Below are 20,816 nucleotides of genomic sequence, written 5' to 3'. Positions count from 1 at the left end.
CCAGTTCCCTTCACTGCCTGCTACTCAGGAGCTTGGGGCCCAGCTGGTCCCCCTCCAGCCCCCAGGCTCCCACCAAAGCCCGGCAAGTCAGCAGTAGCCAAATATGACAGTGGAATTTATTGTGTTTTAAGAAAGACTACAAAAAGATAGAAAACAGCTCAGCACACTAGACTACCACACGCGTGGACACTTTCACCGCCAGGAGAAGGGAAGCCCAAAGGAATGGGAGAGGGAGTGGGCAAACCATTCCCAAAAGCTGTAGCACGCGGAGCACACAAAATAGTGATTTTTATACAATAGGTCAGGTTCTTTTTTTTTTTTTTTTCGCTTTTTGCCATAAACATCTATCTCACAGGTTGAAAACACTGAGAAAACCCGAACAGATAAGGCCATGATGGTTGGAAAAAAACCCAACAAGTTACCGACTCCGCTCACAAATCGCACAATAGTCATGTGGGGGCGGCGGGGAGGGGGCAGAGGTCCCACACACGGAGGAGAAGCATGGTCTCCAGGAGTAGAGGTGGGGGTTGAGTAGGAGCGTGGAGATTCCATTACAAACCAGCGGCAAGGGGGATTGGGGACTTGGATACGAGTGAGCGGAGCACCCAGCCCCAGCCAGGGCAGGCGTGGGCACTTCCGGGCCGCTGCCTGCAGCAGGCCCCTCCAGGCTCATCGCCCGGCCCAGCCTGCTGCTCTTTGGAAGCCAGAGATGGTGCCCCTTCTGCCCTCTCCCCCGTCCAGGCTGGGCAGTGCCCCCCTCTGGGGCTGTGGGGCACGGGAGGGTCCAGCGCTGGAGAAGATGCGACACCCACGGCTTTAATTGCACTTATACCAAGGAGGGGGAAGCGGTGGGGTTACTGAAGGAGGGGTCCCGGGGCTGCTGCTGCCGACAGTGGTAGGTCCCCAGGTGATGCCCACCTGCGCCCACCCGGGGCTCAGGGCTGGGCCCAGGACAGGCTGTGCAAAGCCAGCGAGCTGAATAAGTTAACAGTTCTGCAAGGTAGGGGGCCTGCCTGCCTGCCCCCTGGGGTGGCAGGGGCGGGGGTGGGGCTGGGGGAGGGAGATGATGCAGCTTTTGGGGCCAAGGGGCCAAGCTGGCTGCCCCAGGGGGCACCTGGGCACGGTGGCGGGTTCCTTAAGGCACGTCTTTTGTGTCAGAGTTTGCAGCTGCGGCTCCGCCCGGCCCTGTGATTGTGCGGGCCCCATGGTGGGAGGGGGGTTGGGACCCCCTAGCCTTCCCTGTCTTGGAGGCCCCCTCCTGGCCCTGGCCGAAGCTGGAGCGGTGACAGCGAAGCCACAGAAGCTGTGAGGGACCCTGGCGAGGAGGGGCGGCGGGGGAGGGCGGGGGGGCGGGGCGGGGAAGGCCGCGGGCTTAGCTGGAGGGCAGTGCCTGCACGAAGAGGCCGCGCGCGTCTGTCCGTGCCAGCTTGGCCGGTGGCTCCAGAGCCTCGGGGCCCAGCGCGGGCGACTCGCCGCCAGCCGCGAGCGAGATGTCCTGCGGCAGCTCATCCTCGCTCTCCTCTTCTTCCTCCTCCTCCTCGTCTGGGGCACACGGACCGGGCCTGGCTCAGCGCGGGGCGGCCGCGCCACCAGGCCCCCACGCGGCGCCCCAACTGGCGCCTCCTCCATCCCAGCCCCCCTGTACCGACCTCCGGACTCAGGTCCTGGCTTTACCTACCTTTGTCCGGGTCCAGGGGGTTCAGAGAGGTGGCCAGATTGGCGAACTGGAAGGTGGGGAGAGGAAAAGGGGTGAAGGTCCCGCCCAGAGGCGCCCCGCCCCGTGCCCTCAGCGTCCCGCTGCGCGCACCTCGCCCATGACGGCTATGGGGGTCTCGCCCTTAGCCTGGGCCACACGATGTTCGATCAGGTAGTACATGTACTCATCGTAGAGCAGCCTGATGAGATGGAAAGAGCCGAAGCTGGCAGCGCTGCGCAGGGTCAGGTCCCGGATCACCATGGAGCTGGAGGCGGGGATAGACAGGAGACCCTCAGGCCCAGACCCACCTCTCGCCCCACTTCCCTGCCATAAGAAACAGGCTTGAGCAAACGCAGCTACCACCACCCAGCCCCGAACACGCTGTCCATCAGAGAAGGGGGAGGGCCCTAGACACACCCACCTCCAGCAGAGTCCTGGCCTTCTTAAAAAGTATCCGAGTCCCTCAGGGAGGCAGGGCTTTCTCTGGCCCCACCCTCAAGAAGATGGTCCTCGTCTAGCCCCACCCTCCTCGAAGAGGCGGGGCCTTCTCTGGCCCTCTTTTGCCCTGCCTCCAAAGCGAGCGCTTCCTGCACAGCCGGGGCGGCGCACCTGTAGAACGACCACTTGAGGAGGAAGAGCTTGGCGGCCTTGGGGAAGCCGGCGCTGCCCTGGTAGGGCTTGAGCACCTGGCTCACGACCCCGTCCAGCCAGGCCGCCCACTGCTCCAGTGAGTTCTGCTGCTGCAGCGTCACTTTGAAGTCCTGCTCCAGCCGCTGCACCACACGGTCCTCGCAGCGGCACACCCACGAGGCCTGCTCCTGGATCAGAGCAGGAAGGCGGGTGCCCGCGATCAGCCGCCGCCCCCGGCCCCTGGGCCCCGCCCCGCCGGGCCACCCCGCGCTCGTCGCCTGCCCCGCCGGCGCTCACCTGCACGTTGGCGAAGTCCACGCGGTTGAGATCGCTCAGCATCTGGTTGATCTGCGCAGTGTTCTGCAGCACAGCGCGCGCCGCCTGCGCCAAGTGGTTGAGCGACGTGTAGCGACGCAGGGTCTGCGCGAAGGCGCCGGCCGCTGCCACCTGTGGGACCCCGGGCTTGTGGCTTTCTTGGAATTCACCCCTGCCCCCGCCCCCGCCCCCTCAGGTCCCTCCCCCCACCCACTGCGACCTCTCTGAGCCTGTTTCTTTCTCCGAAAAGGGAGAGAAAACCTTGTTGCTTTTGTTGGGAGATAAAAGGGTCAGGATTTTTAAACTTTGGGTCATCAGCCACACAAATAATGTGTCCAAAAAAAAAAAATCAATATATCTGAACACTATTATTTTTCATCAAAGCACACAAGAAGATCTGGGAGGGCACTGCCCAGAAAGGGCACCGCTTCCATAACCTTCTGCTTCATTCTGTTTGGATTATTATTCCCTTGAATCTCAACGCCGGGAGAGCTGGAGTTTTGTCCATCTTGGTCACTGCTGTGCTCCTAGCACTTAGAACCAGGCCAAGCACACAGCAGGTGCTCAATAAATGCGTGTATAATAAATGAATGAATACATAAGTCTTGCTAGTTCCGAAGGACTGCCCCTGGATCCAGCTTCTAGTTTCTCCACAGACCAAGCCCAGCCCTCTGTCCAGCAGACCCTGAGAGTCGTTCTTCAGACATCCAGTCTTGTTAGCATTTTCAGGACTTTAAAAGCTTTTTTTCTTTCTTTTTTACCTTTGCTCAAGAGCAAGCCCATCCCATCTATTTCCGAACATCTTGGTAGTTAGTGAATGTGCAGCCATTGACGAAGAAGGCTATTATTCTGTTTCCTTATAGGTGTCTTTTTTTTTTAAGATTTTATCTCTTTCTGAACATCTAAAGCACTTTCTGCTGAAGCTCTCTGAAGAGAACTACCTCAAGTTTGCGTTTGGTTTTTATTTTTTTTAAGATGATGTGTTGCATACAGAAATACCACAAATGGGTTGTGTGTCAGAAGTGGGCACCTGAGGAAGCTGGCTTGTAAAGACAACACCCAGAGCTCACTCGGAGGGGACAAACACGGGGACGTATCTTACTGCCTTGGCCAGGCAGAGAAGGCTGAGGCCCCCAGTCCCCCCAACCAGGAGGGAGGACCCGAAGCTGTGGGCCCAAGCTGGCCCCTCCGCCCCCCACCTCACACCCTCACCTTCACCCGCAGCATCTCCTCGGGGATGTTCACCATGGCGTGGGTGAGCCAGCTCTCCAGGCTCTTGGCAAAGTTCCGGATCGCTTGGGTCAAGGCACCTGGGGGTGGTAGGGGGGCTGGTGGGGACTCAGGGGTAGGTGGGGCAAGGGGAGCGGGGGCGGGGCGGGGGCAGAGGCGGGCACTCACTGGGGATGGGCCGCAGCACGTCGGGGATGAGGATCTCCACCAGGCCCTGGTACAGCACGTTGTCACAGTGCTTGGTCCACTGCAGCACAGGCTCGAACTTGGAAAGGAGCACCAGGCTGGCCTTGGGCAGCCGCTTCTCAGCCTCATCGTGCCTGTGGGCACCCACCCGGCCCGGGGCATTACGAGGCTGTTCCACAGTCCTGTACCCAGGGTCAGAAGGGCACAGCACCCTCACCCCACCCTGGGCTCAGGCAGGTACCCTCTGCCTCCTGAAGACCCGTGGGATCAGGCTGATACAAGCCTCACTGCCTCCAGGGTCAGAGAGGGATCTCACCATCCTGCACGTGGGGACCCAGGCACCTAGCCACTGCAGGGAGGAAACGGCTCGGTGGGGCCCACCATCCCACACATGGAGCATCAGATTGGTACCCAGGCACGCTCTGGAGGCGGGTTCAGAAGGCCACAGGGGCCCCACAAACTGTGGGGGTCAGAGAGGAGCCCCCGCTCCTACATGGTCTGGCCACCCTAGCCTTGAGGGCAGACTCGCAAGGTGCCCAACTTCCTCCCTTCCTCCCCCTGGGGCACTCACACAGCCAGCGGCGGCGCCTCGCTGGGCTGGCTCAGGTTGTACCTCCAGAAGGTTTTCCAGAGCGTTTCCACCAGTGTGAACTGCAGGTTCACCATGACATCGACGATGGCCTGTTGGGGAGGCCAGATGCTCGAGGGGTCGGGCGGCAGCATGGTGCCCCTCGCCCCTGCCCGCTGCCCAGGTGCCCTACCTCACAGTGTTCCCGGTATAGGACCTGGAAGGCTTTGATGTCCCCAGGTCCGATGCCCTCAGGCAGCACCTTGCCCTGGAGATCAAGCTCTGAGAAGTCAGGGAGGCTTCTCGAGGCATCTAGGGGGCAGAGGAGACACCGTGAGCCTCTTCCAGCTCCACCCGCCTACCCCTTCCAGCCTCATCCTGGGATCCTGTTAAGTTGGCACCACTTGGCTACCAAGCTCCCCATGACCAGTTGGGGTGATGAGGTTCAGGGAGGGCAACTGAACCATCTGCTGGCTCTCTGGGGGCTGCACAGCCTGCCCTGGGCCCCGCCCCAGAGTCCAGGAAGCCCTCACCCAGAAACTGCTGGTACTGCTGGACCTGGGCGCTGATGTCCGAGAGTCCAGTGGCCTGCTGTGGCCCCACAGCCACACCGTTGGTCATGCCCTCCATCTTCTGGATGGGTTTCAGCCTGGAGAGGGATGGGTAGGCAATGGGATGGGGAGTTAGGCTGCCATGTCCTTCCCTGCCTGCCAGCACTCAGCCAGCCCCACCCTCCTACCTCTGTTTTTGGGAGAAGGGTTGGCCCCGCATGGCCATGTGCTGCTGGTCCTCCATCAGCCGCAGCAGGGGCGAGCTGGCCTTGATGCGCAGGCCATAGTAGTGGTACTTGGAGTTGCCCCTGGGAGGAAGGCAGAGGGTGAGGGCTGGGCTGGGGGTGGCCCCGATCATCCACTGGGAATTTTACATCGCACCCACCTCCTCTCTGCTAGGGGGCCAAACAGAGCCCAGGGGGTGAGACCCATGTTCCACAGAGCTGGGGGTGCTGGGCTGGGGAAGCCATGGGGATTATGGGTGCCAGGAGAGGCCCCCACCTGCAGACTGAGCTCTGTGAAGATAGGACCAAAGTCGGGGGCAGGCACTCAGCAGGTCTTTGCTGACTGCTAGTCATAACAATTTGCCAGGCACTGTTCTGAGCGCTGAGCACATGCAAATGCACGTGTTCCTCATCTCTACCCTCTGAAGGGTACTCCTAGCATCCTAGATTGATAGCTGAGGAAACAGAGGCACAGAGAGACGAGGTACTCTGCCCGAGGTTCTACATGCATGCCTGCCTGAATGAGGTGACACTAAGGCCTGAACTGGGAGCTGGAACCAAGAGAAAAACAGGGCTCAGCCCAGAAAGGTGTGGGGAATCGCAAAGGAGAGGCAGAGAAGGGTGGGTTCACGGGAGGGCTCGTTGCTTCTTCCTATGTGAATTCACTGACTCATAGGCCATGATTAAATAATGACTGTGTGCAGCCCCCACACTCTCAAGGGGTGTGCATTTCAGCACTGGAAAACAGATCAGAAATGAGAAGTAACATGAAAGGCATACTGGATGGGTGCTCAGGAGAAAAACTAAGTAGGGTGGATGCCAGGGAGGTAGGGGAAAGCTGAAGTTTTAGTTAAGAGGGCCAGGGGATATTTGAGTCAGGAGATGGGGAAAGGCATAGACAGTGCAAAGGCCCTGGGGCAGGAGCATGTGAGTGTCAGAGGAACTGTGAGGAGGCCAGTGGAGCTGGAGAGGAGTGAAGGGACAAGGGGAGCGGAGGACCTGAGAACCCTCGAGAACTGAGGGTGAGGGCAGGAGGGCGGGCCTTGTGGCTGCTGGGGCTCTCAGGCAGGTGGCCCCACCTGGTGCCGAGACGGCGGGTGCGCAGGCCCATGAAGACAGAGCGGATGAGCTTGCCGAAGGAGGCGGCGTTGACCGGCTCCAGCTTCTGCTCCTGGCAGTGCAGCAGGTAGTGGCAGTAGAGGGTGCTCCGCGGCAGGCTCACGCCCTCGGCCGTCTCATAGTTGTCCAGGAGCCACTGGACCTGGGGCCCGAGGGGGGATGGAAGAATCGGAAGAATGCTAAGAATGGCTTCCGTTTCTCAAGTGCTCATCGCTAAGTGCTCTACTATTTCCAATTGTGATCTTGACAACCATGCTGGAGAGGGTGTCATGTCACCCTTGCCCATGGGAACTAAATCCAGTGGAATTCTCTAGAACTGCGCTGTCCCAGGCCGTCACCACTAGCCGCTGAGAGCTGTTAAATGAATGTAGGTGGAATGGAAAAAGCCAGTGTCAAAAGGTCACATCAAGTATGAGTCCATTCACAGAACATTCTCGAAATGACAGTGTTAGAGAAACGGGGAACAGATTCGTGATGGCCGGGGGACCAGGAATGCTGGAAGGGAGGAGGGTAAGGGAGACTTTAAAGGGTTAGCACCAGGGAGATCTTTGTAGGGACAGGACAGTTCTGCATTCTGAGTTTGATGGTGGTTTCCCAAATCTACCCATGTGATAAAAAGACACAGAAATAGATACCCCCATATAAGACCAATGGTCAGTTTCTGAGTTAGATACTGTACTACGGTTACATAAATTGTAATTAGTGGGGTAACTTAGGTGAGGGGTCCACGGGGACCTCTGCAGCTTCTGTGACCATAATTCTTTCAAGATCATTTAAAAAAAAAAAAACAACTCGGCGACTTCCCTGGTGGTCCAGTGGTTAAGGATTCACCTGCCAATGCAGGGGACACGGGTTCGATCCCTGTTCCGGGAAGATCCCACGTGCCATGAGGCAACTAAGCCCGTGCACCACAACTACTGAAGCCTGCACGCTCTAGAGTTCGCGCTCCGCAACAAGAGAAGCCATTGAGGTCAGAAGTCTGTGCCCCGCAACGAGAGAATAGCCCCCGCTCACCACAACTAGACAGAAGTCCAAGCACAGTAACGAAGACCCAGTACAGCCAAAAATAAATAATTTTCTTAAATTCTAAAATAAAAAATCAACAACAACTCTGTTTCTGGGACTGTGAAACTCACATTTCAAGCGCTCAATAGCGTCATGTGTCCCGAGGCCTGTACACTAGGCAGCAAGCAAAGAATATATCCATCACTGGAGGATGTTTTATCAGACAGCACGGGTCTAGGGAAGCACATTTTCAGAACCCACTAGGGGGTCATGAAGTCAGTTATGGGGGTCATGGCCAGCATTAAAAAAAATCAGACTAGAAGCGAGGCTGCCTGGGTGCATGAGGGAGGTCCTGTCTTCTGAGAAAGCTTCAGTCTTGGTAATGATGTCCACAATGGGTGGCCGTGGGAGAGGGCGGGAGTTAAACATGAGGGGAAGCCATTGCTCAGACCTCAATCTCCTGGAGGACAAGGACCATGCCGTGACACCCCACCCACAGTCACAGAGCTGATGACAAGCCCCATCAGGATTAGGCCATAGGGCTGTTCCACAGAGCCGCTCTGGGCATAGGAAGTTTATCTCACTGCCTTCCGGACAGACACAGATCCTTGCTCCGGGTAGCTCCTGGCATGGTGGTGCCTGCATCTCCCGCCCCATGCTATCTATCCGTCATCACCAGTTACTATCAGACTCGATGACACTTCCTTGGGTAATAGCTCCAAGAGCTTCGGGCGTATTAGCTGAGGCCCAGAGAGGCTGAGGAACTTGCCTGAGGCCACACAGTGAGGAGTCAACCCCAGGACCTCTTCACCCAAGCACCCTGGCACCAGGCTACCCAGACTCCTGGTGACGGTGGCCGACACCCATCACCCACCGCCCCTGCCCAGGGCCCTCCTCCCACCCCTGCCTCCTCTGGAGCCTGGGTTGGCACTTACGGTGGCTGGTGAGGCACGAGTGGTATGGGAGTAGGACTGGCTGGCACCGCCCAGCATGTAGCCGCCTTGGATCACGTAGGTGCCTGTTCCACCGCCACCACTGCTGCCGCTGCTGCCACCCCCACCACCCCCGCCGCTGCTGCCGCCGCTGCCGCCACTGCTGCTGCTGCTGGCTCCACTCCCACTGCTGGTGGAGCTGGCGACAACTTGGCTGCCAGACACGTACATGGGCACAGAGCCACTGCTGGCCACCGCCTGGGAAGTGGCAGGGGTGCTGACCTGGGCAGCCGTGCCCGTGGCCTCGTAGTAGCTGGTACCTGCCGTCTGCGGGTACAGTGGCGTCTCGGAGTAGGAGTAGGTGCTGGAGCGGCTATGAAAGAAGTAGAGGGCGGGAAACAGGGGATAAGAGCTTGGTGGCCCAGGGGCATAATGAAGGGGGCCCTGCAGTGTGTGGGGGGGGTCAGGGAAGCAACAGCCCCAAGCACTGCACATCCCAAGTGCCTGATGGGCAATTTTTCACTGAATCCTCAAAGCAGTCCCGTGACTTGCGAATCCCTGCTTCAGCCGTGAGGAACTGAGACTGGAAGAGCTGAGTAAATTGCAATGGGCTAAACACTTCAGTCTCTCAGAAAACAAACTATTGAGGGAATTCCCTGGCAGTCTAGTGGTTAGGACTTCTCGCTCCCACTGTTGGGGGGCCCTGGTCGGGGAACTAAAATTGCTCAAGCCTGGTAGTGCAGCCCCAAAAAAAAGACCAATAACTATTGAATGCCTGCTTGGGCACTGTTCTAGGTACACTGGACCCAACAGTAGACACGAGAGAAAAGGCCCCACCCTGGGGTCTGGGGGAGGTTAACGTCCTAGCAAGGGAGCCAGAGGAGAAGCCAAGCACAAAGGTAAATTGAGGGCACTCTGGAAGGTGGCACGTGTCAAGGGACACGAGGCAGGAAGTAGGTGGGGAAAAGTGAGAGCTCTACTTCTAAATCCACTGGCTGCCACCTTGAGGGGCTGGTCAGTGACGACTATTAAGGTGCACACGTGTTTTGCTTTGACCTAGCGACCCATCCTGCCCTGGAGAGGTCTCCAACTATTCGGTCACATGAACTCAAGGCTGCAAATCGTAGCAAGAATAACATGGATGGATTCGGGGGGCGGGGGGGTCTATCTTTACTGGGATGTCAAGTTAAAAGCTGATGAAATCCTGCGTGGGGGTGAGAGAGGAGGAGGAAGCTCTTGAGGTCCCACCAAACAAGAAGGTCCAGAATGTTCCATCAGGTGAACAAAAGAGGCAGGGAGGGGTGTGGATGATACTTTGGGAAGAAGGGAGAGATTGCATGGCATTTCATTATCTGTACCTGCCATTCGTCAGGGTGGAGGGTGTGTGGACAGGGGGCAGCCACCTCACTAAACATGGTTGGACACAGGTTTGATTTTTGAGCCCTCTCAGTCCCCTGGAGAAGGAAATGGCAACCCACTCCAGTATTCTTGCCTGGAGAATCCCACAGACAGAGGAGCCTGGTGGGCTACAGTCTGTGGGGTCACAATGAGATAGATACAACTGAAGCAACTTGGCTCGCACGTATAATGTATTAGTCATTTGAAAACATAAGTTGGGCTTCCCTGGTGGCTCAGTGTGTAAAGAATCTGCCTGTCAGTACAGGAGACATGGGTTTGATCCCTGGTCTGGGAAGATCCCACAGGCTGCGGAGAAACTAAGCCCATGTACCACAACTATTGAGCCTGCGCTCTGGAGCTCAGGAACTGCAACTACTGAAGGCTGTGAGCCCTAGAGCCCGTGTTCCACAACAAGAGAAGCCACTGCAATGAGAAGCCTGTGTGTCGCAACTAGAGTAGCCCCCACTTGCCACAACTAGAGTAAGCCCATATAGCAATGAAGACTCAGCGCAGCCAAAACGAAATAAATAAAAAAAATGAAAGTAATTATAAAAAACATAAGCTAAAATGTTAAAATCCAGAAAGGGAGGGAGGCCCGTCAGGAGTGTCCTTGGCCTAGAAGGTGCTGAAGGATGCCGGGGAGGGGAGTCCTGTGGGCCTCCCAGGGAAGCAAGGAGAGCAGTTGGGGTGGGGGGCGTGGTCACTCCTGGTGTAGAGCGTCATCCATCAGACCCCAGGATGCAGCTCTTGTTCACTGTGTCCTGGTTCACACATCTACATAGTCCACATCTATGGCATGAGTGACTCCAGAAGTGTGTGACCTGAGCCAGTACTGCTAAGTGCCCCTGCCACCCCCTCTTTGGCAGGAACCAAAACCAGCCCAGCACCCTACCTGCAACACGTGCTCTCAGAAAATGTTGCTATGGCAACTGTTTGCTGAATGACTACACGAATGAATGTGTGTATCTACCTCGACCACCTGATATGAAGAGCCGACTCACTGGAAAAAACCCTGATGCTGGGAAAGATTGAGGGCAGGAGGATAAGGGGATAACAGAGATTAAAATGGTTAGATAGCATCACTGACTCAGTGGACATGAGTTTGAGCGAACTCCGGAAGACAGTGAAGGACAGGGAAGCCTGATGTGCTGCAGTTCATGGGTTCGCAAAGAGTCAGACACAACTTAGCGACTGAACAACTGGACACAAGCTAAACAGGGCCATGGATAGAAGCCCAGGAGGTGTGGCTTTAGTCAGAGCAGGAATCCAGACCAGCAAAGGGCTGGAAATGTGGAAATGACCCACTGTGAGGGAGAGACAGAAGATATGGTGCCCTCAAGAAAGTCATACAGCAGAAGAATCTGATGGTAACAGTGGACTCTGTGTGATCACTCACACACTATAGTGAGGGAAGAATTGAATCAGAAGCCAAAGACAGAACAGGGAGAGGCAGAAGAGCCCCTGGGGGCCCTCAGGAGCTAGGCTCCTCTCTGGAATGTCCTCTGTGGTCCCCGCCAGTACTGGTCACCTGCACAGATGAGAGCCAGGCAGCACGGGAAACAAATCAACGGAACCATGAGGTCGCTGGATGCTGTAGACCACGACTCAAGGGCCAGGGCCCCACACCCACAGCATCAGGACCCAGGGATCAAGTCATTCCATGAGCTAATCCACCCCCAGTGTCATGCCCACAGGGACAGGTGGCTGGGACATGAGAAAGACATCAGGCAAATGCAAAGAAAGTCAATGAAACTTCTCAAAAACAAACAACTCATGTGTCCATGGGATTCTCCAGGCAAGAATACTGGAGTGGATTGCCATGCCCTTCTCCAGAGGATCTTCCCAACCCGCGGATCAAACCCACGTCTCCTGTGTCTCCTGCCTTGGCAGGCAGGTTCTTTAGCACTAGCACCCCCTGGGAAGCTGAACCGACAACTAGAGTAACTCTAAATCCTGGAATTATTACTGTGGAGAAGGGGAGACAGAAGGTGGTGGTGTGTGGAGGATCCCCAGCAAGGAGCCAGAGCTGGGGTTAGGGCAGGCCTGGGGCTGATATATGCCTGATATGGCAGGTACTGAGGCTGAGCTGTGTGCAGTACCAGAGAGTGGAAGTTGTCTACGTGCAAGCTGGGGGTGACTGGCTATATGACATTCATGCTGCGATTGAGCAGTGGAGTTACACATGGTGATTAAAGAGGGTAACCGGGACCCACATGAAGAGCTTTGAGCTATGTGGCAGGGAAAGAAATAGGGGACAGAACACACTGCCTCTATTTCTCAACACACAAAGCAGGTAATTTCTATTCTCAAAGTATCTCAAGGGGGAAACAAAGAAATGGGGCGCAGCATCTCCTCTGGGGCAGGGTTGGGGGTCAGGAGTAAAGGAGATTTCTTTTTCACTGTTTAATGTTCCCTACTCATTAAAAATTTTATCTTGTAAAATTAAACTTCTTTTCCTTTTTTCGCAGTTTCTTTTCGGGCCATGTCTTGTGACATGTCGGAGCTTAGTTCCCTGATCAGGGATCGAACCTGCGTCCCTGGCATTGGAAGCGCAGAGTCTCAACCACTGGACTGCCAGGGAAGTCCATGTTTCTTTGTTTTTTGCAAAGAACCAACCCACCTGACTCCAAAGCCTGACGCTATGCTGGAATGCCTTTCCCAACATGCCAGGGTCCCCTCTGCTTCACTGTTTTCTCCCCTTGGTGAGCCCCCACCGCCTGTTTTCACCTTGCAGGCTAGCTGGTCTGCTGGAGACTGGGGCTTCAAGTTCTGGGGAGGGGTCCTGAGCAGACCCATGCTCCTCTTCCTGTCCCCTCCCCCACCCCCGCCCCACTCACATGGCACTCGCCGTGTAGCTGGCATCGCCACCCTCCACATACTGCACTTGGCTGGGGTACACGTGTGGGACCGGCACCTGCTGGAGCTGCTGCACCTGGCATGAGAGGAAGGGTACACAGAGGGTCAGGGGTGGGCTGGCTCCCCACCTCTGCTTCTCAAGGTCTGTCAGCTGGCCAAGCTCACGGGGACTCCCAGGTCCCCGGCTGGGAGGCTGCACTTAGGGGCTCTCTTAACACCCTGGACAGGGCCAGGGGTGGGAATGAGGCACATAGGTGTCAGGAAAAGCCAGGCCTCGCTGCTTGGACTGGGGACAGCAAGGGTAGGGTTGAGGTGAGGTGGGTGGAGGGGACCCCAGACAGGGTCCTACTGCGGGCATGAAAGCTGAACCCCAGGGGCAGAGCAAGTTCTGGTACAAGGCTGACGTTTAAGCCAGAGCCCGGAACTAGCCACGGCTGCAGGGTAGGCGCTTGCATCAGGGAGGGACCCCTGCCTATGGGGGCGGGGCCTAGACCCGGTGCACAGGATGCGACGGGCGGAGCCGGGACCAGGGGTGGGGCCCCATTGGTGGGCCAGAATCTGGATCTAGTGACAAAGCGGGGCGGGGGCGGGGCCTGGGCCTGAGTTCCCCACCCATCCCCCATCCCAGTCTGTAGGGGCAGAGCCTGGGACCTGGAGCCCGCTTGGGGGGTGGGGTGGAGTGGGTAATCAGAGATGGGTCCCCAGGCTGGCTGGGTGGAGGTGGGGTCTAAAGGGCCTGCGGGGCCGGGCGCGGGCCGGGGCCGGCGGATCCCGCCCCCGCCCGCCCCTCGCACCCCCGCCCGTGCGTCCGCCACCTACTTTGAGGGCCGTGGCGGCCGTGCCGAACACTAGCACCTGGGGGACTCTCTGGATCCTGACCCTCTGGTCGGGGCTGGCTCGGGCCGGCAGCCCGGGCAGTGGCTCGAGGACCACTTTCTGCTGCGGCAGGAGCAGGTGCGGGGGCAGGAAGCCCACCAGCTCCACCCACTGCTCGGCGCCCGGCTCGTAATGGGGCGGCAGCGGCTCGGGGCTGCCTAGCTGCGGGGCCTCCCCGCGGCAAGCTGGCGGTTCCGGGGCCAGCGCACCCGGCCCGGGCCCAGGCGTGGGCGGCCGGGGCGGCGGCGGCTCCGGTGGCGGCGTGGGCCAGGGCTCTTGCTGCTCTGCCTTCCTAGCGGGAAACTGACTGCCTGAGCTCTGGAGGACAAACAGAGACACTGAGGGGTCACCGGGGCCGGCAGCGGGCGAGTCTCCAGGCCTCCACCGCCCACCGGGCTGCTGACACTAGGCAGCAACCCGACCAGAAGACCCCCACCCGGTGTCAGGGAATGGACAATCCAGAGCTCTCTCTTAGCAAAGCCTGGGCCCTGAACTGCCCGGTGCTGGCAAAGAGGAAGGCTTGAGGCCCATGCTTGGAATTGGAGTCCAGGGTGGGACTGGGTTTGTCAAGGTTCCAGCTGCCTCCCCCAACTCCGACCCCCCCCAAGGGGGGCTCCATTCCCTCCCTGCGGCCTGAGGGGCCTGCATCTTACCCCACCTCCCACCCCCAGCGACTGAGCCCCAGTTTGCCCAGAGGCATGTGGGGGAGACACACACCTCCTGAGCCACATGGACCGGCTGGAGTCCTTGCACTGTGAGCTGCTGCACGGGGCCAGCTTTGGGCACCTGTGGAGTGGCCTGAACCACCGACCTCTGCGGAGAGGGAAAGGCAAGTCACATTGCAATAGCCATGGCCAGGATGGCTGCCCTCCTGTCCTCAAGCGCCACCCCCTGTCCCCAACACTGGTGTCAGCCTTTCTCCAGCTCTTCACTGCTGGCCCCACACCATGTGGCTTACAGGTTCCTTACCAGGTTGACTGGGCACCTTGGTGAACCCAGGCTCTATCAGGGGAGGCTGACAGGAAGTAGGACTGAGAGCTGAACTTGGAGCTGCCCGAGGGGGTCCCTGCTCTCTCCACCCCCACTGCCTACACAGGTCATCCAGCAGGTCCTCACTTCCATGCTATGGCGAGAACGCCGGCATTACCCCCAGGACAGGGTGAGGGACAGAGGCTGGGAGCCGGGAAGCAGCTGAGTGATGAACCCAGGGCTAGAGTTTCTGAGGGGCTGTGGTGCCTGGCAGAGAATATCTGTTGAGTCCTTCAGGGTGGAGTTTCTGCTTTCCTCCAGGGAGAGGATCTATGGCTTTCATCTAGTTTACTGAGGGACTGGGAACTACCCCCCACCCGATTGGTAATGACCAGATGACAGACAACCCTTGCCTTATAACCTGCTCTGGCCACGGTGGCTGGCAGCTCAGAGTGAGGCCTCCTCTGGAAGACTGGGCATGGACTTAACAGGTTGAGGCCTCTCCCTGAGCGCCTTAGGGGCGAGCCAGGACTTGGCCTTGGGGTTGCCTCCAGGCAAATGGGCCTGGAGACACCAAGGTTGTTTCTCGAAGCTGTTTCCTGTGCCTATTCAGTCTGAGGTGCTTTCCACAGCAGCCCCAACCACCTAGCTCCCTGGCCCTCAGGGCAGAAGCCAGTATTTAGATGAGAACGTAGAGTCTGGAGAGAGTCTGGAGAGACGCAGAGCTGCTTGCCGCAGGTCCCAGTGGCCGGCTGGGGCTGGACCCCCATCGGCTCATCTCTCACGGGCCTTCCCCACCACCACCCCAACAAACAGCTGCAGGAGGATGCAGAGGCCGCCAGTCCAGTGCCCCTTGCCCCTGCCACCGCCCGCCTTGGCCTGGCACCTCTTGGGAGACGGGGACACTCTGCTGGACACCATGGACTTGCAGCTGCTGTGGCACCGTGCCCGTGGGGGCCCCAGCCGTCTTGCTGGAGGAGCTGTTGGCCTGCACCGGTGACCTCTGCAAGGGAAGGAGGCACCGAGAGTATGTGGGCCAGCTAGGCCCTGACAAAACCCTGTCCCAAGAGCTATTCGGGGAGGACAACAGCCGGGGGGGACGTCTCCCAGCCACCTAAGCTGATAACTGTCCAGGGCATCCAGACACCTGATCCCTCCCGCAGCCCCAGGGATCGCAGGGCAAGGCTCAGAGTTCAGCCCAGAGATGCTGGGGAGACCTGTCTTCCCCAGTGAGGAGGGTGGGGACTTTGGCCTCCGCTCAGCGGCCCCCAGCTGCCTCCACCATCAGCTGAACTGCAGCCCTGAGGTGAGAAAGGCTAGGTCAGGGGGTCCCCACTTTCCAGATGAGTTGTGAAGGCGCAGATGGGAAAGGACATGTGCAGGGCCACACAGCTGTGAGTGGTGGCACCAAGTGCTGACCCTGGGTGGGCCGGTTGCAGAGCCCCCCATCAGCTCTGTGTCATGAGAAGTAGATGAGGGGTGGGTATCATTACTTGTTTCATGCCTAGAAAACTCTGGGCTCAGAAGGCTCTGAGGACCTGCCCAGAGTCCCCCAGGACTGAATGGCTAAGCCTGGTACCTCAAAGTCCGACTGCTGACACCCATCCTCCCAGCCATCCCTGGCTCGCCTGCCTCCATGCCCTCATGGAAATTAGGGGTCCTCAGTATTCACACTATGGTTGGAAGAAGGCCACTTTGCTTCCTGGGATGCAGTGCCCAGAGCTGGAACTTTGAGATCCATTCTGGCCCAGGAGAGAAGGTGCCTCCTCCTGGAGCCAAACTCAGCTCAAAGCCAGCAGAGCGGAGAGTCCAGCGGCCGAGCCCCGCTCACCCAGGGTCAACGGGGACTTCAGAGGAGGGAGTCCTCACTCCTTTGTTTAGAGGGGAGGGGAGGATGGCCGAAGGGGCCACCACCTACCTCGGGGGGTGAGTGCACTTGCTGGGTGCCGTGCACCGTCAGGGAGACCTGGCCACCCTTGCCGCCCGGGGCCGTGCTCTGCACGACCAGACGCTGCGTGGGAAGAGCCTGGAGCGAGAAGGGAGGAGGACCGTCGTTCACTGACAATGACTTGTGTGCGTGTGTTTTCTTTTTGCCCTCCTTGAGGCATGTGGGATCTCAGTTCCCGGACCAGGGATCGAGTTCCCTGCATTAGAAGCGCAGTCTTAACCATTGGACCACCAAGGAAATCCCCTGGCCTGTGTGTTTTTAATGTGCACCTGTGCTGTGCCAGGGGCTTCCCTGGTGGCTCAGTGGTAAAGAACCCACCTGCCAATGCAGGAGATGTGGGTTCATTTAACCCCTGGGTTGGGAAGATCCCCTGGAGAAGGAAATGGCCACTCACTACACTATTCTTGCCTGGGAAATCCCATGGACAGAGGAGCCTAGTGGGCTACAGTCCACGGGGTCGCAAAAGAGTGGGACACAACTGAGTGACTCAACAACAACGTGCTGAGCCAGGTGCTATCTTAGCGCTGCGTGCCTGCCAGCTTCCGGAATTGCCCAGACAGTCCCAATGCGTGGTGGCTCCCGCATTTCACAGAGGGTGACAGTGAGGCTTAGGACAGCAGAAGCACTTGCCCAAGGACCTGGAGCCCATACTCAGCAGAGCTGAAGTTTTTTCCCAGGGAGCCTGGCTCCATGGGCCTCAAAATGTGCTCCCACCCTGGAAACTGGGCAGGACTTTGTCCCAGTCCATGCTGGACCCCAGCAGCCGGTGCGCAGCCTCGCAGCCCACAGATCACTGTGCACTTGTTCCCAGTGCTGGGCTCTTGGTTCCTAACTGGCTTTGGGTTCTCTGCTCTGGAACGTCAGGGTTGGACCCACCGGCTGTGTTCCTCACTGTCAATCCTCAGGTCGCTCTGTTAAGATGACTCCTGCAGCTCCTCCTTGCCCGATGGGCCCTGACTGACACGGCCCCAGCAGCCACCCCAGGGCAGGCCCTGCATCCTCGGGGCTGGTGAGGGCAGATCCAAACAGGCTACAGGGGTTGGTTCTACACCCTGGGGAGGCTCTGAGAGCAGGCGTGGGGCCAGAGGCGGGGCGCTTACCTGCTGGGGCACCGGGATGTTGGTGAGCTGGAGGGGTGACACGTGGCCTGGCTTGGCCTGCACATTTGTCTGGACCAGTAGCCGCTGTGGGGAAAGGAGGAAGGACCTGAACCAGGCTGGTTTCCCCAGGGAGGCCCGGCCGGGGTGGGGGAAAGGCAGGGTGGAGAGGTAGTGATTTTTTGTTTTAGCAGTGAGCATCTTGATAAGAACAGGTGAGCAGATGGTTCAGCAGCAGGACTGGGAGGGGGGGAAGCAAGGTCGCTATGGCCACAGCCTCACTGCCCACGTCGCATGCTCTCTGTCCACCCTGGAGGAGGGGTGTGTCCTACCTGCTGGGTGCCCTGCACCTGCTGAACCACCTGAGTGGGGACTCCGGTCTGGCTAGCCGTGGAGCCCGGGCTGGCCTCTGACACAGTCTCGCTGGCCCGCATGGCACCCTCTGTAGGGAAAGGTCACCAGGTCAGCTCTGCCTGCTGCCTCCACCCCCACCCTGAGCCTGAGGCCGTTGAGATAGATGCCGCTGCCTGAAGCCAGCTCCAGACGGGGCTAGGCCTCTCCAGGAATCCTGCCTGGCCCCTGGCCAGCCTCAAGACTGCCCATTGGAGTGGGCTGGGGGCCACAAGGACCTATAATCCTCAACACCCATTAGCAGCTGCCCCCCCCGCTTCATTGTCCTGAAGTCAGGGTGTCCAGAAGGGTTGACTGACAAGCCAAGATGCAGTGGAGGCTTGGGGAGATGAACTCCTTTGCCCAGCAGGCAGGACTGTGGACCATGACCGACCCCATCAATCCCACCTCCCAGGGGTCCCACAGCCCTGGAAAGCATGAGGACCATCTGCCTTGAGGTGACCCCTGGCTTCCCAGGAATGGAAGCTGGTCAGAGGAGTGACCCCAGAAGGTTTCACTGGCCTGCTGTCAAACACCCCCTCCTCCCTCGCCACTGTCAGAGCCTCCCGGTCCTCAGTGTTGCGGGGGGGGGGGGGGGGGGTGGGAGGAGGGGGGCGGCAGAGGGCTTAGAGCTGGGCGGGTGCGTACTCACGCTGACAGGCAGCTGAGAAGAGGCAGTCATAGAACATGGTGCCCCCCCCTCCTGCCCCCAGCCCCTGCCCATCCATCCCCAGGAGCCTGCCGGGCACTCCTTGATCCTTGCCCACCTCTCCAGGAACAGCAGGGTGCGCGGGCGGCTTTATACCTGCAACCTTGGGGAGCTAATCCCCTCAGCGCTCCTGGCTGTCCTCTTGGGATAAACATACTTCCCTTCCAGCCCGAGTGGGGCCTTTGAGGGGCTGGGGCTACCCTCTGGGGTCAAGAGGGAGGCTAGTACCCAGAGATGCTATCAGGAAGGCGCAGGTCAGGTTTCATGCACATCTTGCTAAGAGATTAGCAGGGGAGCTGAGGGGGAGGGGCATGGGGCGAGTGTCCCCAGAGGCACTGGTTGGGAGACCCTCATCCCAGCTGGGACACCAGCCACCCCACCCCCTTTGTCACCTGGTTACTCCCAGCAGTTTCAGAGGTGGGGTGCAGCTGGGACCAGAGTCACAGGTCAGGCCTAGCCTGAGGCCCCAAAGGCAGGGGTATGCAGACTCAGGCATGTGGGTAAGGAGGCATGTGTCTGAGCCGAGGGCCTATGGGGGACACAAAAGGCTCAGAGAGTCCTTTTGGGTCTCAGCCTCTAAAGTGGGGAGCTAGGCCTCAGCTGTTGCAGGGAGACTCAGAGAAGGGGCTGGCTAGAACAGAAAGGTGACTGCATGCAGGCAGAAGCAAAGACCTCAGGGGCAAAGTCTGAAGCAGACCATGTGACTGTGTGTATGCTAGGTGTGAGCCAGACGTGGGGTAGGCCCTGGGACAACTCTGCAGCTCATTCCAGGAGACACTGATTTCTCTGTTTTGCTGGAATCACCCCTCGCAACCACTTAGGCTTCCCTGTCATCGTCAAAGAGGAGACCCTCACCAAGCCGGCCTGCTGGGAGAAACCCGAGAAAGCACCCCGTCCTGTGGGGGCCCTGGCACACCTGGGTGTCCATGGCCCAGCCCAAGGGACAGTGCCTGACTGAGGAGGCCCATGGCAGGTTCAGCCTGGCTCAGGGTGGGCAGCGAATCAGGGGCTTCTTCTGTCCCCTCCAATGCCCTGGTACTCTGATGAAAAGGGCAAGGTTGGTCCTTGAGTGGGACCCGGAGCAGCTGGAGGCCTGGGGACTTGCTGGGATCCAGCATCACCTGGGACAAGGAAGATCTGGGAGGCAGTCTTGCCCATCTCCTGCCTCAGGGGTGGCCCTCAAGGCTGGAACCCCCATCCTGGCCAGGCTGTACCACGAGGATGAGCAGGTGAGATTCTAGAGTCTACTCTTTAGATGAGGGGCTTCCTGTGGCCAAGGCGGGACCCCTGCCACAGTGTCTCGCCCTGGCTCTGTGTGTGTGCGTGTGTGCGGGGGGGACCCTGAGTCTGCGAGCATCAGCATCTGTCTGCAAGCTCCACTTTGCACATGCACACAGGCCAGAGAGGGCCCTGCCGTCTCAAATCTCTAGCCAGGAAGCAGCAGCTGATTTCCTGTCCCTCGATCTGATGAGCGTCTCTTCCTCCTGGGCCCTGTACTTACTTCCTCACTGAGACCTACTCTTGCCTCACAGGCCACTTTGAGCTCTTGCGGGAGGACGGAGGGAAGCCTGAGAGCCTAGACTCCAAGACAGGACCGAGGTCACCACGGACCACAGATGCAGCCGTCTGTTCCTCTTCCTCCTGATCCTTCCCTCCCATTCTGCCAATGATTTCAGTCAAAGGCTCACTGGGAGGGGAGCCTGGGGACTCCTGCTGCCCCCAGGGTCCTGGGACCCTTGTCTGTCCCGACCTCAGTTTCCCCATCTATGCTTGGGGACACTGATAAACACCTTCTGGGTCCCTTGTCTTGACACAAGTCTTGGACTTCCAGGGGCTCCAAGTGAGACAGAAGCAGGGAAGAGAGGCTGGACATGGTCCCTTCTTCAGTCCAGCCCTACCCCCTTCCACTGGCTTAGTCTCATCTTTCTAGGGACAGCAGACACAAGGTCTTCCTTCCACTTGGGTTTCGGGTGATAGCTTGATGGCCTCTGAGGATGGGTACTTATGGATCTAGAGGATTGTTCCTAAGCTGGAAATTTGAGTTTCCTTCCCATTACCTCCAAAGTCACCTTAGGGCAGAGCTGGTGAGGACTGGGCGAGAGGAGCTGCTTCTGTGG

General features: G+C 58.6%; 1 protein-coding gene across 16 annotated transcripts in view; it reads right to left on the bottom strand.

Annotated features, from left to right (window-relative positions):
- Positions 1 to 102: 102 nt before the first annotated feature.
- The window catches only part of RFX1 (regulatory factor X1), a 34,214-nt gene continuing 13,500 nt past the window's right edge, over positions 103 to 20,816 (bottom strand). For 6 of the 16 annotated variants that reach the window (XM_081501363.1, XM_081501362.1, XM_081501364.1 and 3 more), the window contains 20 exons: positions 17,933 to 18,042; positions 17,604 to 17,687; positions 16,474 to 16,581; positions 15,442 to 15,558; positions 14,304 to 14,399; positions 13,530 to 13,904; positions 12,692 to 12,786; positions 8,460 to 8,829; positions 6,480 to 6,661; positions 5,365 to 5,484; positions 5,159 to 5,274; positions 4,819 to 4,937; positions 4,629 to 4,738; positions 4,040 to 4,191; positions 3,854 to 3,951; positions 2,624 to 2,773; positions 2,306 to 2,514; positions 1,808 to 1,961; positions 1,679 to 1,724; positions 103 to 1,542 (listed from right to left, as the gene is read on the bottom strand). In XM_081501363.1, coding sequence (XP_081357489.1) covers positions 1,373 to 1,542; positions 1,679 to 1,724; positions 1,808 to 1,961; positions 2,306 to 2,514; positions 2,624 to 2,773; positions 3,854 to 3,951; positions 4,040 to 4,191; positions 4,629 to 4,738; positions 4,819 to 4,937; positions 5,159 to 5,274; positions 5,365 to 5,484; positions 6,480 to 6,661; positions 8,460 to 8,829; positions 12,692 to 12,786; positions 13,530 to 13,904; positions 14,304 to 14,399; positions 15,442 to 15,558; positions 16,474 to 16,581; positions 17,604 to 17,687; positions 17,933 to 18,042 — 2,981 coding nt within the window. In that variant the 3' untranslated portion in view covers positions 103 to 1,372. The remainder of the gene's footprint in view (positions 1,543 to 1,678; positions 1,725 to 1,807; positions 1,962 to 2,305; positions 2,515 to 2,623; positions 2,774 to 3,853; positions 3,952 to 4,039; positions 4,192 to 4,628; positions 4,739 to 4,818; positions 4,938 to 5,158; positions 5,275 to 5,364; positions 5,485 to 6,479; positions 6,662 to 8,459; positions 8,830 to 12,691; positions 12,787 to 13,529; positions 13,905 to 14,303; positions 14,400 to 15,441; positions 15,559 to 16,473; positions 16,582 to 17,603; positions 17,688 to 17,932; positions 18,043 to 20,816) is intronic. The other 10 variants (XM_081501368.1, XM_081501374.1, XM_081501375.1 and 7 more) reach the window with 3 other exon arrangements.

The sequence above is a fragment of the Giraffa tippelskirchi genome, chromosome 6 (genome assembly GCF_054371585.1).
Source record: "Giraffa tippelskirchi isolate mGirTip1 chromosome 6, T2T-mGirTip1v1.2.pri, whole genome shotgun sequence".
NCBI lineage: Eukaryota > Metazoa > Chordata > Mammalia > Artiodactyla > Giraffidae > Giraffa > Giraffa tippelskirchi.
Note: the sequence above shows the minus strand (reverse complement) of the source record. Positions and strands in the feature narration are given on the sequence as shown.